Consider the following 15,456-nt stretch of genomic DNA (forward strand, 5'->3'; position numbering starts at 1 on the left):
CTGAAGTGATTTTTAGCTACATAAATTGCAACAATTGAACTTTAATAGATGACAATGAAGAATGATACTCAACAGTGCAGTTGCTTGTACCTTTATTCTCAAATCTACAAGAAAAGTTCTCTCAATTTCCGTGAAAGGTACCATTTATTTGTCGATGTTCGAGAAAAGGTTCGTTCCCCGTTTCTTATCTTTATGGATGTCTAAATAAATTTTCTTACCCCTTTTCTCCAACTCCAACTACCTAACTACAATATTCCGTTGGCATTGTACGTAGGTCTCTCAGAGACTTAAAAATGCCACGGTTTCAAAATCCAAAATCCTGTTTCCGTGTGAATAGCTGAAAAGTCGTCAAACGTTGATCATTCTCAGAAGAATAGAAAAATCTGATGTCATCCACTACACAGTGATTTTCCAACGCTTCTGAAATTGTCAGCGAATCGATATAAATAGCACCGGAGTTTCATAAAAAAGTGTCCTGGTAATGTTTTGTCTTTTATGTTGGTATACTGGCAGACTGTGGAAGAGATGCCTCTGTAGCCGTTGATTTATCGTCAGCTGGCTCATTTATTGCTAGCCATGGAAGCCGTTTCTGTAGTTCAATCCTGCAACATAAATCCTTTCATTAATTCCTGATGTAACGTTTAAAAATACTATACCACGACCTTCAACCGCATTTAGAGGTCACCAGAAGTTTTATATTCAGTCAGAAAACCATTGGACATAATCGGTCATTTCCCATCGGGAATGATACGAAGTCTGTTCAGAAAATGAGGTGAATGTTCAAAATTTCGCGGGCTACGACGTGAAATTTTCTATAAAAAAGGAAATAAGGTGCTGAAAACCAAAGAGTACAGAACTAACAAGAGGCGAAAAAGAGCATTTTTCGGGATATAAATTTTCAGCGCACTGAGCGAAACAATTAGTAGTTCTGTCAATGTCATTCTATACTTCCTGTTTTATGAATGTATCGCAGGGTTGCCAATTCTTGATTTATTTGTAGCATTTGTTGTTAATTGATTATACTACCAGATATCTGAGCCAAAATTCTTGAAATAAAAATTGTATGTGTAACAGGTACACGCTAAAATAATATAGTCAACGTAATCTCAGAAATTGCCGTCTTGCCATTGGATTTCTATCTATTGGCAGGCCTTGTTACAAATTAATGAATAAATAAATCATACAAAAAATATGTTTTTTTTTTCAATCAGTCACAGGTTTTAATATTTTGTTTCTAACCAGCATTGAAATATCCTAATCGGATTTATGAGAACGCCGTAGACTGCTAGACCACCGGCCGACCTTTAATGAAGTTCAGCTTCATTCTTCAGTGTTGGTCGACAATCACCTTACAACTATATTATAAATAATAAGCTACTTTATTAATTGTAACTAACGAAATGGTGAAGCACCATTTAAGTGTTTTTCAGCCTATCAACATGGCTTGCTGTCCGATCGGACATGATGATGATGGTTTGTTGTGTTGTGGTGACTGCTACCTAGGACCTACCGAATAATTTTTTAGTTTTTAGTACATTATCTACATCTTTGTTTTTTAAATAAAACCGTTTAACATACAAATTTTTATTCTTTCAAATATTACCTGTATTTCGGATGGCTGATGGCATACACGTACGGATCTATGCAGGAAACGACCTTGCACGCCAATGCCGGGATCATTGAAACCCCTGGAGTCAAAAGGGACTGATCTCCGAAAGCTCCGATGAGGGCCAAAACGGCATAAGGAGTCCAAGAAGCCACGAAGAGAAAGCAAACCGTCAGGGCGGCCTTTGCTATCCTCAACTCAGCTGTCTCGTTCTTCTGCTGCTGGTTTGCTCTCAGAGACTCCACGTTCATCTTTTTAGCCTGAGGATCAATGATAACTTGTTACGAGTAGTTTCATTACATTTTGCATCGATTCTGCTCAACAGACCATGAAATAAGTAGCCAACTTTTTAAATGTGTATATTTCTTACACAATATTTGTATGTCCCACGAAGTATTTCACTTCGTAGGATGGTCATTTGAAGTTTGTTATTCATATGTGATACATGGAAAATACTTCTGAAATTTGTAAATAAACTTGATTGATTAAAAGGTTGCGGAACAGTTGCATTTGACCACAGAAATGTATGCCATTTGGATAGAAAAATGCCCCTGATACGTTTCATTTGACAATGGACAAATAATTGTATCGTTATAAAAACGAGAATTTTGTACCTATTGATCAGTTGTAAAAGTTAAAATCACGTTACATACTCATGAACACATTTATTGTTATGAATGTTGGTGACTCAATATTCAAATGACATTAAAAATAATAATTTGATGAATTCTACCAGTCTAAATCTATTTCTACTTCATCCTCTGATCTACTTATTATTACTGTGAAACTTACTAATGGTGAAGTTCTCCAAAGAATTACGCTACGGTTATTTCTACTTTATTTTACTATTTATGTCATAACCTTTATGAAAGTAAGTATACCCACTTATACATTTTCTCCCACAAAACATTTTCATGTCCCACTATAAGTTTTTCATTTCGTAGAATCGTCACTCGAAGTTTATATTATTTATATGTAGTATATGGTTAACATATAAAGCATATAAAGTGCGTCCTCTTTCTCCCCCACTCCACCTTCAACAGCAAGGGCACATCCTGCGGCTGGCGCCAAGAGATCCGCCTTGAATAAAAGCAAGGAACCGGCTGCTCCTGCAGGAAAGCTTCCTCACTTGTGCACCTCCACGGATGGAACCCCAAGAAGGTTGAAGAAGCCGCGCAACGACAGTAATGTCGCTGCACCTTGCAAAACCTTCGCGTAGGTCACCTTGAGACACCTCAAGGTGTGTGTTCGGCGGGTTATATTTCTAGGAGTGATTGATTTTTGGAAAAAAAGTTTTTCGCTTTCTACTACCTACTTCATATTGATACAAAAAATGTAAATAACTCAATAAATAGATGTGTTAGATCTGTTTCAGGGTGGCTCTTTCTTCCAGTTTGTGTGTCATAATTACTTATTTGCATGTTCTACACACCTAAAAATTAAACCTTTCAATTCAAACACGGGTAATACTTGTGAAATTTGTAAATAAACTCGATTAATTAAAAAGTTGCAGAAAAGTAGTATTCGACCACAGAAAAGTATTCCATTTGGATTGAAAAATGCACCTGATACGTTTCAGTGGTTAATGGCCAAATAGTTGTTAGGTTATAGAAACGCAATGAATTGTGCCTATTGGTTTATAGGTATCGAACCATCTTATGAAGAATTACTGACTATTAGTAGGACGAATTTTTCAGTTCCTCTAGTAGATGTTACAGAATGTTTTGAGCATGTCATTATAAAAACACATCATGTATGAAATTTTCACAAGCAACGAAGGACCAATGTATTTTGCATGAATGACTGAACATTTGAAAATATACATCATGGTTATTCTACTTCTAGCATATATTTTCAACAGAATTTCAAAGTCAAATCCCACAATTAATAATAATAATTGAAAGTGTTTCTAAAATCTACTACTAAAGAACTGGTAGCCGATATAACTAGCTGCTTAAAAATGTTCACCTGCTCTCTGAGAGCTTTTTCATGCGAAAACACTTTGCTGACGATCTGGCTGTAAAAGTAAATAATTGCACTCATGGGGACGATGTAAGACATAGTGAAAATGGCCCCCACGAACAATTTGGTTTCAAAATCTCTCGTGAGATAGTCAAATGAACACGCTGTCAGAAATCCCTCTGAAATTCAATAAAAAATATTAGATACATTGCTTTTATAAAACATGTGTCGAAGTGGATGAACATACAAGTAGTTCAAGGGTAGAAATGGAAAACATTCTTGAAATTAATCCGATTCAATACTGTTTCCGCACCAGAGCTGAGGCAGAGAGACAAGTTCCCAGTTCTGCTGTAGGTAACGTGTTTTCATTGGAACATTTCAAGCTGGGTTCAATTTATATTGGTAACAAGAACATTTTACAAACGTCAACTGTATCTATTAAACCATTGGCTGGTCTAGATGTCAAAATTTTTTCTGAAGATCTTCATTCCAATCGCGCCCGACCCCTTATCTCTCAAACAGCGATAACGCCAACACCCTAGAGTGATAAGTCACTTCCAGCTCTCTCAATACCTCAAACCAAAGCGAAGCCATCACTATCAACATTCCGCAATTACTTTCAATATCTGATCCTGATTGTCTGGATGGTCAGTCTGCTTGAATTATTTATGTCCAAAGAAAATTCGAATCTCCTGCCACGATGTTCTGAAATGCAGAAGCGTGCGCTCTGATTAGGTGGCGAGCTAGGTGACAGTTTGAGGACGCTACGTGACAATTTGGTGCACTCTGGTTGACTGGGCGAGCTGAGAAACAACTTGACTGGTGATATGACGTCACTGTCTCGCTGAACCGACGTAAAGTCTACTGTTTTTCCGTTCCAGTATATTTTTGAGAACTGAAATTTTGTGTGTAGGTTCGTTCTATATTGTAGATGTGCAATAAAAAAGGATTTTCGAATATTTCAACTGTTCATAAGATAAAATTACCTTTTTATCACAGTTTCTCCATGCCATTAAATTTTCGGTGGGTGAACTCATATTTAGTATCAGCACTGCACGCTAGCGGAGCCGGGGAGGTTCGCTAGTGTACAATATTAATATTCTTATTTTTATATCTTCTTAATTTTCGATCCATTTCAGTTATCTTATAGTCTTATTGAATAATTGAACCTACGAATAAAATATTTAAATGAGCCATATTATTGTAACCAATGTGAAGCCGCCCCTGACCAGTACGCCGGCCGACTCATGGAACAAACACATGATATCAACGCGAAAAAATGCAGTCGGGAATCGCCGGTAAAATTCTAGGACCGAACTGGCTACAGAATTCTAGAAAGGACCGTTACCGATATAAGCCGTCTTCCCGACCCAAGAGGGCAGTTCAGAAAGTGAATCGAGCGTCTAAACAAAAAATTCAAATAGTGGAAATAAATTAGGCGTTAGTTGCTGAGTCTTATAATAAATAAATTAGTTTGTGATTAGTGAAATATTGTTGGAAATAAATAAGACAGTTAATTCTTTAATTTGCTACATTATGTTATCGCAATATTCATTTTTTTTCGTATTTATTATATTAGTGGGAAAGTAGTCAAGGAAAACTGGAAATTAACAGATATAAGCTGATACACGGTTTTGAACAATAACATGTCAAGTTCAAAGTACATGTTAGTATACATATACAGTGCTAGTCAAAAGTCCCCACCCCCCCCTCGTATCTTTGGAACGGGTATACTTATAATAATGAAATTTGGAGGGTGGAAATAAACGGATGTAGGCTTCTTAACTGGTCATAACAGGTGACGCAATAGTCATAAATGACGTCACAAAGCCACTGTGACCAAAAATTTTAAATGGGACCCTATGGCAAGTGACAGCTCGTTTGAAAGGTATTGAAAATACCTATTCAGTCATACCAATTTTGTTTGGGTTTCGGCTGATTTTGATTGATAAATTGAAGAAATACGAAAATTATTGTTTCGCATTTAATTAATAAAGACTTTAAAGTACGCCTCTGGTACGCCTATTGTTTAACGAGACGTTTAAGTGTTTACATAGGCAAAATGGTACGTACTGTAGCCGACAAAGTAGCAGCTATCTTAATAATTGGTGAATGTAGAAACAATTTCCATGCAGCGGAACGACTGTTTAATGAGAGGTACCCCGATCGCCCTATATCGAGGGTTTATTTAAGGGAGCTTCTTCGGAAGTTTGAAGCATCAGGTAGTGTTCAAGATGCCAAACGATCTGGTCGACCAACAATTAGTGATGACAAAAAAATTGACATACTTGGAGAAATGGTAGTGAACCCTACTTCTTCCACAGCCCAAGTTGCGTCTATCTGTGAAGTCAGTCAAAGGACAGTACATAGGGTGTTGGCTAAAAACAAATTTCATCCATACAAATTAAAAATGGTGCACCAACTTTCAGATGATGACCCCGACCGAAGACTAGAATTCTGTGAAACTATGTCCGATAAAATGAACCAACAACCAGGCTACATACAGACAATTTGTTTTAGTGACGAAAGTACTTTCTTTCTCAATGGAAATGTTAACACTCAAAATGTGAGGTATTGGAGTGACACAAATCCTCACATCTTTCATGAAAAACATACTCAATTTCCAGAAAAAGTAAAACTTTGGGCAGGTATTTTGGGAAACCACATAGTTGGGCCTCTTTTTTTCAATGCTAACTTAACCGGTAAATTGTATCTGGAGATGTTACAAACTGATATTGAGGCGTTAATTCTTGAAATTCTAGAAGATAATCCAGATGAATTCGACAACTTGGAAATAACGTTTCAACAAGATGGTGCTCCTGCACACTATTACGGTGCAGTAAGACGTTACCTAGATGAAGAATATCGTGGTGGATGGATTGGACGACGAGGTTCGATCGAATGGCCAGCTCGGTCACCGGACCTTACACCATTAGATTTTTTTCTATGGGGGTACTTGAAATCTAAGGTTTACGTTATAGCACCTGACAGTATTGCCATTCTGAAACAACGAATTGTTGAAGAATGTAGGGCAATTTCCCCTGACACACTGGGACGAGTACGACAAGAGTTTAGCAATAGGATGCATTACTGCCAGGAAGTAGATGGAGCACATTTTGAACACTTATTATAAGAACTGGTTCTTAAATCTTTATTAATTAAATGCGAAACTATAATTTTCGTATTTCTTCAATTTATCAATCAAAATCAGCCGAAACCCAAACAAAATTGGTATGACTGAATAGGTATTTTCAATACCTTTCAAACGAGCTGTCACTTGCCATAGGGTCCCATTTAAAATTTTTGGTCACAGTGGCCTTGTGACGTCATTTATGACTATTGCGTCACCTGTTATGACCAGTTAAGAAGCCTACATCCGTTTATTTCCACACTCCAAATTTCATTATTATAAGTATACCCGTTCAAAAGATACGAGGGGGGGAGGGGACTTTTGACTAGCACTGTATACCGTGTGTTCGGTAAAGTGCACAAATTCGGATTTTTTCAATACTGGCTTTATTCGAAATTTCGATCTTGTTTTCACTTTCATCTTTGATCAAGATGAAAAACAACCGAATGAAATCAGAAAAATTTCGCTTCTTTCGTACCTGGCATAAATCTGCCCCAAATCTCGAACATCGGCAATACCGCCCAAGGGGTCGTGTACATCCACACGAAGATGATCATCACAAGCGCCTTGGGCCTGGAAATCTTCCCATCAAACGGCCTCGTAATAGTATTGAACCTGTCGTAGGCGATGCAGGCGTTGGTCATGCCTGCGCCGATGCCGGAAAAGGAGCCCACCATGGCATAAATCTGGCAGGCGAGCCAGCCGGCGGAGAAACCTTGATCGAAGGAGTTGTATACGAATATCGGCATAACGAAGAACATGATGAAGTCGCAGAAGGCCAGGTTGACGACGAACATATTGGAAGGAGTTCGAAGAGACTTCGCACTGAAGAGAGGTTAAGTGTAAGTCAAGTGGAAGAACAGAACAGAAAAGTGGAAGAACAGAATATTTACGTTGAGAATATCCATAGCACCAGGCCGTTGCCGATCATGGCTGCAAGCCAAAGAAAAACGTATAGCATTCCCAGGAGTAGGTGTAGGGATTTATCTGGAGCCGGATACTGTTGCCAGTGATCTGGAATATGAATGAGGTCTTCTGGAGCTACGTTCCATCCTGTACGCCGGAATGAGGTGTCTATTTGCTCCATGACCCTGAAAAATACATTCTTGTGAGAAAACCTACAAACGAAATGTGAAATATAATTGAAAAGAGTAGGTTCAATTTTAGGAAAGATTAATTTCTGAAAAATTAGCGTAGCAGAACTGCTTGGAGGACTGTAAAAAACACAAGTGGCACAAGTGTATTATATCTAGTGGGGACTACTTTAAACGGATCTAATCAAACAGCATTCACAATATAGTACACGAAAGAGATAAAATTTCACTTGTATGGAACACTGTCATCCTCAATGGGGGACATCGATGTTTCGGAATAAGACACTTGTCTAATCGCCTCTTTAGCACCGATCTGAACAACATTGCAAGATGAATCACTCAATTCATTCATCAAATTACGACTTCATGTCAAGGATGAGATGAATCTACTCATATCACGATGACAATCCCAGCCACAGGAATCTATTTTGAATTGAAAGGGGTATATTTTTTGTATGAAAATAGAGAAGTGGAAAGCCAAAATCTTCCCTTCCCAAAAATGAAATAAAATAAATTGAAACGGAAATATTTTCGTTTTTTGGAGAAAACACGTTTGGCTAATTTTCCATTATTTAACAAAAATGTGGGAAACTATATGACTTTCTTATTAGTCAGTGGGCTATGCTTGAAGCCAGTCTCTGATATACCTACACAGTAGATTGAATGGACTGACGGCTATCAGAAAACAACTACTCCTTTGGCTAATACCACGAAGGGCGTTGGATTATATCTGACAAGCGTCACTGCAGGAACCTTTACAGAAAATTTCCTGCATATGCAATTGGCAATACAACTGAAAGAGTCGACCTTCAATTTTGGAACGGGCACACTTGCAGATCGGTATCGGGCTCATTAGCCACTCATCAGTGGCCATCATCGACCTAAAGTCAATGATATTCCATAATTAAAAATCGGAATTCTTTCAGAGTATTTCATTCCTTTTCCTAAGTTGGAGCGAACAACAAAATGTTACTCCATCTAGTGGACGAGGTACAAACCAACTGCATCTCCGAAATTTGCCCGATTCCGCTGAATAAGAAAGAAACATTTTCTTATTAGTCAGAAAAATGGTGAAAAATGCTTCAAGATGATATACATGTCCCTAAACCTAAATCGTCAAGTTTTCTTAATAAAGCCGTTTTTGTGGAAAAATAGTTATTCACGTTTTACCTACAAGTGTTGAACGTGGCATTTTATTTTGCGAGTGGGGATTATTGCAAAACGAGCGTCAGCAAGTGGAGCAAACTCATGAGCAAAATAAAATCACTTTTAACAAATGTATCATACAATTTTTTTCGTATAACTTTACTGCTGATAATAAAAAAAAATATAGGGTCCATGGGATTTGAACACACGATCTTTGGATTACAAGGCATATGTTACAACTACATTCGCCAACTCACGTTATTTTAAGGAGGATTATTGGTTAGTCATGAAGGACTTTCTACAGTTGGACTGAATACTACTTCGTTATCGTCAGTAACTTTACAAGGATTTAATATTACCAATAGCACGAACTGCATGTGTGAACTTTTCTAAATGATTTTTTGGTAGGTGTTCTGATTGAAGTGTTTCTATCAAAGAGATTTTCAATAACAGTTGTACAAAAAATTATTTTTAAAGAATTTGATTTCTAGGTAGCCGTGGAAATATCAAGCTTATGACAGTTTGATGACTTTTATAAGTAATTGATAAATGGTTATTGATGGTGTTTCAAAAAATCGCCAAAAATGAATGCAAATATTGATTATTCAAACGAAGTTCTTTTGAAATTATTTATTATACACGGACAGTGTGATCAAATCATTGCCAGAACTTGTAGGAAATTCAACCAAATGTATCCTGAATTAACACCAATGAACGAGAGGAAGTTTGTAAGATTACAAAAATTTCCTCAACTACGGCTCCATGTTAAAAGCGCCTTCAACATTACCAAAACCTGTTACTTCAAATGAGGACAATACTGTTAACGTTTTGGCATATTTTTATCCATATTCAGAAGCTTCCATTCGCAGTGCAGAAAAAGATTTAGGTATATCACATGCTTCAGTACAACGAATTTTTAAAAATCACGGAATGTATACGTATAAATTTACCAAAGTTCAAGCTCTAAAAGCAGAAGACTTCGAACGTAGAATGCAATTTTGTGAATCCCTTTTGATTCATACACAGGAAGATCGGGAATTTTTGTCAAAAATAATTTGGAGCGACGAATCAAAATTTACGAGGGATGGTATTTTCAATAGAAGGAATGAACATTTTTGGGCTGATCATAATCCTCATGTTACAAAAGAAATGGGTTTTCAAGAAAAATTTGAACTGAATGTTTTCTGTATTCTGAAGAACAATAAAATTAGCTTTTTTATTTATGAAGACACAGTGAATGCAGAGAGATATCTCCAAATATTGAGGACGACTGTAACCGATTTTCTTGAAAATTTGCCTTTAGAGGAATATAGGAATTCGTGGTTTCAACTGGACGGAGCGTCAGCTCATTCCACACAGGAAGTTTCCAGGAAACTTGACGAACTCTTCAACGATCGTTGGTTTAGGCGTTTAGGGCCGTGGGATTGGCCACCGAGATAACCCGATCTCACGCCACTTGACGATTTAGGTATAGGGACACAATATACCATCTTGAAGCATTTTGCACCATCTTTCAATTCACCGAGTAATATACAGGGGGTTTCATTTGAAAAAATGAACTTTTGACTACTTTTATGCACAATGGAAATAATAGTAATTTTAGCACGCCCTGTATGATATGGAGTCGATTTCTTGGTGTTATTTGAATATTTCGAGTTTGTCCAAACTATCATCAAAATATCAACTTTTCATGAATTGAGAGTACTGCTGTACTTAATTTTAATTAAGGCTATGTTTTGGACCATATTTAGCACAATTTATTTTTTATCTCGAAAACAGATAGAGATAGGTATAGGACATTATTAACAAAAAAGTATTAAAATACCAGAGCGATTCCAAAAATGTATCAATATACGGGGTGTTCCATTTAAAAAAATAAGTTGCTAGGACTTTTTGATGGAAGTGGCAACGCCGCAATGCTGAAAATATTTTAGATCGATAGAACAGGTAAGGAAATGTGAGAGGTGAAATTTTCAGAAAAATCATGCTTTGCGTTTTCCAGAAACGTCTAACCTACCATCGACCGTGAGTCACGCTGTATATCTATGAAAGAAGAACAGACCTGTCACAATATGTCGATCCTAAAGGGCAGGAAGTCACAAAAAACATGTCAGTTGCAGTTCAGTATTTTTTGAATATAATTTCCTTCGACATGCACCTAACAAATTGAATAGTTTGAACTAACCTGGCTTGAGGGTCTGCAGGGACGGTCCAGTTAGGGAAACCCATCTTGATATCGGTCGGCGATACACATGAGATTTCTTCTAAACTGGCACTTGGTTCCAGAAGACTCTCATTTTTATAGGCGTAATTCAATAAAAGAAAATCTTGTACAATTACATATGTAATCCCACTAAATCCGATTAAACCGGAATAAATCCTTGTTTGGCTTGTAGTACAGATCGACAATAAGGATTTCATTATTTTGCGGAGAATGAGACGTTGATCTGATTTGCTCTCATCTATCATGGGTCACTGGGCAGAAAGATAGATGTGACGAGAGCTGGAGGAGTAGCAAAAAAGAGAGATCAGGACTTTAGGTAAATTCTAAGAGAAAAACGATCTTCTCACAAAAGCTTAAAATCAAATGCAATCGTTATGCTAGAAGGAAAATCTTACTGTCATCAAGAAAGACCCAACGAGAATTAGTCAAAATGAGCTAAGACATTTTCTTTCAGATACTAAACTTATTTTCACTGAATTAGAGAAACTAAAAATCGCAGCTTTCGATGTATGCCTAAACCAGAATTACTTACAGTAAAATAACAAATTTTATAAACATTATTCAGGTTCACCAATGGGTCACCCCTTGGTCCACTTTTAGCAGACATATTTATGAACAGCTTGGAGACCACTATACTACATTCCGACCTGGGTAGTTCAAGAATAATCTGAATATAAACATAGTTCACGCTCGAAACAGAGATAGAGAAAGCGATTATTCTTAGACCTTAGACCTTCGAGTTCAAAGTATCCAGAAAACCGAGCTGTACATACATCAAGGTTTTGTAACACCCAAAAGAAGACAAAGGAAACAAAAAAACCGGACAAATGTCATTCTAGGAACAGGCGAAGGTGACCAAAATTTCCGAGGAAAAGAAGATGGTAATAAAAAAATTTGGCTGTACATCAGCAGAGTCCCAGACCATACTACACATTTGCCGTGTCGACAATCAGTCTTTCATGATTGGAGTGAATCCTGACAAATTACAAACAGTCTATGATCCAAACTTTTGGCCTAGGAAAATAGCGTTCGAAAGATTTGAGTTTCGAAAAGGGAAGAGGTTTTTAGGTGACCAAAATAAAAAATCACTAGCAGGAAGTATGTCACAACCTAAAAATGTTTTTGTCTAAAGAACAATAAAGGAAATCTTCAGAAGGACACATTTAAGATTTACCACCTCAATATCCAGTGTCTTACTAATAAAATAGAACAGTTACAGTTGTACCTCGATGACGAACATTGTGATGTCATTTGTTTGACTGAACATTGGCTCAATTTAGACTGTTTGAAAACTATCAATCTGGATAATTTTAAACTAACTAGTTGCTTTTGTAGACAAACCCCCCAACATGGTGGTGTTTCCATACATGTTCACAAAGACTTACAATGTAAACCTCTCCTTTTGGATACTTTTTGCATTGAGCAGCATGCAAATTTTGTAGTATTAAATTATCAAAAGAAATTGCATTGATCCAAAGAATATGAACTGTTCTTCAATCAAATTGAAGAACTTCTAGCAATGATATCAGCAAGATATAAAAACATAATATTAATGAGGGATTTCAATATCGACAGTTCTAAAAATGACTACATCTCAAATTCCCGGTTGAATATCATTAAATCGTTCGGACGTAACCCTAAAATAACTGCCGCTACTGGAGTAACTTCTACATCTTCAAGTTGCATAGACAATATAATGCCTAATTTAAACGATAGTGAATGCTGTACTGGAACCTCAGATCCTAGTATTTCAGATCATAGGTTATGTTAGGTTATGAGTTAGAAGGTTATGAGTGAGAAAAAGTACGACACATTTATTTTTTTTTATTATTTATTTGTCGATATATTACATGTTCATGGAAAAAAGCTTAGAGAGTATGTAACAAATTGTTATTTCTGAGAAAAGCTAATAGATTATTAATATCACATTCATCTCCTAATATGTACACGTTCACCGTGTAATTTCTGTTATCGGAAACTTTATATTCAAGTGGATATCACACACATTGCTATACGAATCTTCGAAAAACATTAAATTTCATTCAAGTGAGATAAATTATCCGATATTTATCTTTTGATAGAAGTGGCTGGATACCGCCGAGGAGTGAAAGAAATGCATTGAACTTGTGTATTGAAAATAAACATTAAGAAAACAAACACACTTTTTAAATAAATTCGAAATGGTATATACTGTCTAACGAAATAGAAATTTACTGAAAGAATTCGTCATTCACATCTTCTGGACCTTCTGTAAGAAGCTTGTATAGTATTTCCAATACCAATTGGAACAGCACAGAGAAGGAATTCCCGCCTCGACATAGGCGTCGGTATAAAATTTTTCAGTCGTAGTTTTTCAGTTACTTATTCTTACAATCATAGTAATTGATCACTCGATGAAAAAATTATTTCAACTGAATTTTTCACCATGGGTAATTATGAAAAACTTCGAAATTCAAGGTAGTTGATTTCCGACTCAAAAACTCTAAAATACACAAATAATCACACCGAATTCTGGTCAAACATATATTTACAAAATAATAGATTGCTAGAAAAATCAAATTAAACAGATAACGTGGGCCACACAGTTCTTCCACACATCACTTTTACCTACTTCATTCACCACTCGCCTTATATTGTCAAGCACCACAGTATTGAAAGTCGGTGACTGATTACATTTCCGCAAGCTTTCTTTCATTGTGGCCCAAACCATTTTAATTTGATTGCACACACAATAGTATGGAGGCAAACGTAAGAGAATATGACCACGTGCTTCACATATCGAATCAATAATATACTATTTTTTTAAAATAACGTTGTTTTATGGTTGCCAGTAATACCTTTTTCGTTGGAATCTTTTTGGGTATTTTTTGGGTATTCCTGAAATTGAAAAATGTCAAACCTACACAAACAAGCTCCACCATACCCGCAAGTTCAAACCATCCACCATCACAAAAAATGGCTGCATATAACGCATTCATATATAGAATGTTAAGGATACTACTCAGCAAGGATGCCCGGAACAAAGAACGGAAAATCATATACCAAATAGCGAACGAAAACGGATACCCCCAAAAGACAATAGATAAATTAGAAAACAGAATCAAACAAAAAATGCAGAACAAGGATCAAGCCAACTCAACAGACAAAACAACACAACGATTCTATCTATCTATCTATAATGAAAATATATATAATGATATATAATAAATATTTCGTTTATATACCTAGGTGAGTGGGAAAGTGGGGATTCAAATAACAGGGTAATAATAAGAAATACTTCTGAATATTACTTACTCACTTCACTATCTTTCTTCAAACGCTTCTGATAATTCCTCTTCCTTATTCTTTTTTTCACTATCACTCTCGTTATTTAAATGACGACAATCTCCATATGGTCTTTTTCAACTGAAATTACTTTTTTAATTCTTTTCTGTCAGTCTTCTTCGGTAGTATTAGATACTTCTCCAAATTTGGGATCAATGTGTTTCCAATATTAGCTTCCATGTTCATATGATAGTCAACATTGCAGCCCTCAAGTTTTTTCCCACATAATTTCAAAGAATTCGGAACCCATCCATTACTTCCTCCGCAATGCACAATGATTAGTCGCGATCCTTTGTTTGCAGGAATGTGAGGCGTACACATTCTCGAACCATCAGTCCACCATTTCGTAACTGTATCGTGAGTGTCATACCAAGTTTCGTCCAAATAGAAAATTTGTCGTTGTTCTTGTCTATATTTAGTTATTTGTTCTAAATATTTGTTACGCAACTCCACTATTCTTCTGCTCTCCATAACTGCTTGACGTTTGTTTATTATTTTAAATCTATATCCTAGTGTCTTTATCAAATTCTGAAGAGTTTTGTCACAACAGCTCACGTTATGGCCGGATGTATTCAATTTCTTCCTGATGATTTCAGTTGTAGGAATCTCATTGCTTTTGTAACAGTCGTATATTGTTTTTTTCAATGATTTTATTAGATGAACATCTAAAGGTTTTGGTAATCATGCATCACATCGCGTCTTGCGTTCATAAGGTTTGTTTTTGACTATTTCACCAACAGTTGAGGAAGGAATTTCGGTTAAATCTGATGTTGCTTGTAATAGTTTGTTTTCCTCGAAACCAAACTTGAAATGTAGATTCTTATATATACATTAAAACATACTCTCTGTGTTTCAATATTCAAATTCATCAGAATTTTATTCACTGGTATCTCTTTTTCGCATTGTTCACCATCGCTATTGGAATCACTCCACTGGAGAAAGTCTGCGTTGTTATCACACTCGTTATTAA

At 36.3% G+C, this 15,456-nt stretch overlaps 1 protein-coding gene across 1 annotated transcript; it reads right to left on the reverse strand.

Annotated features, from left to right (window-relative positions):
• Positions 1-75: 75 nt before the first annotated feature.
• Positions 76-11,272, reverse strand: LOC111507798 (opsin, ultraviolet-sensitive). The gene is made up of 6 exons (XM_023163154.2): positions 11,124-11,272; positions 7,592-7,789; positions 7,177-7,523; positions 3,575-3,747; positions 1,604-1,866; positions 76-602 (listed from the first exon to the last, which is right to left on the reverse strand). Exons 1-6 carry the CDS (start codon positions 11,165-11,167, stop codon positions 494-496), a joined length of 1,134 nt encoding a protein of 377 aa, XP_023018922.2. The 5' UTR covers positions 11,168-11,272; the 3' UTR covers positions 76-493.
• Positions 11,273-15,456: the final 4,184 nt, after the last annotated feature.

The sequence above is a fragment of the Leptinotarsa decemlineata genome, unplaced genomic scaffold (genome assembly GCF_025532065.1).
Source record: "Leptinotarsa decemlineata unplaced genomic scaffold, Ldec_3_MD MMD2_P_RNA_scaffold_2, whole genome shotgun sequence".
NCBI classification, from domain to species: Eukaryota; Metazoa; Arthropoda; class Insecta; order Coleoptera; family Chrysomelidae; genus Leptinotarsa; species Leptinotarsa decemlineata.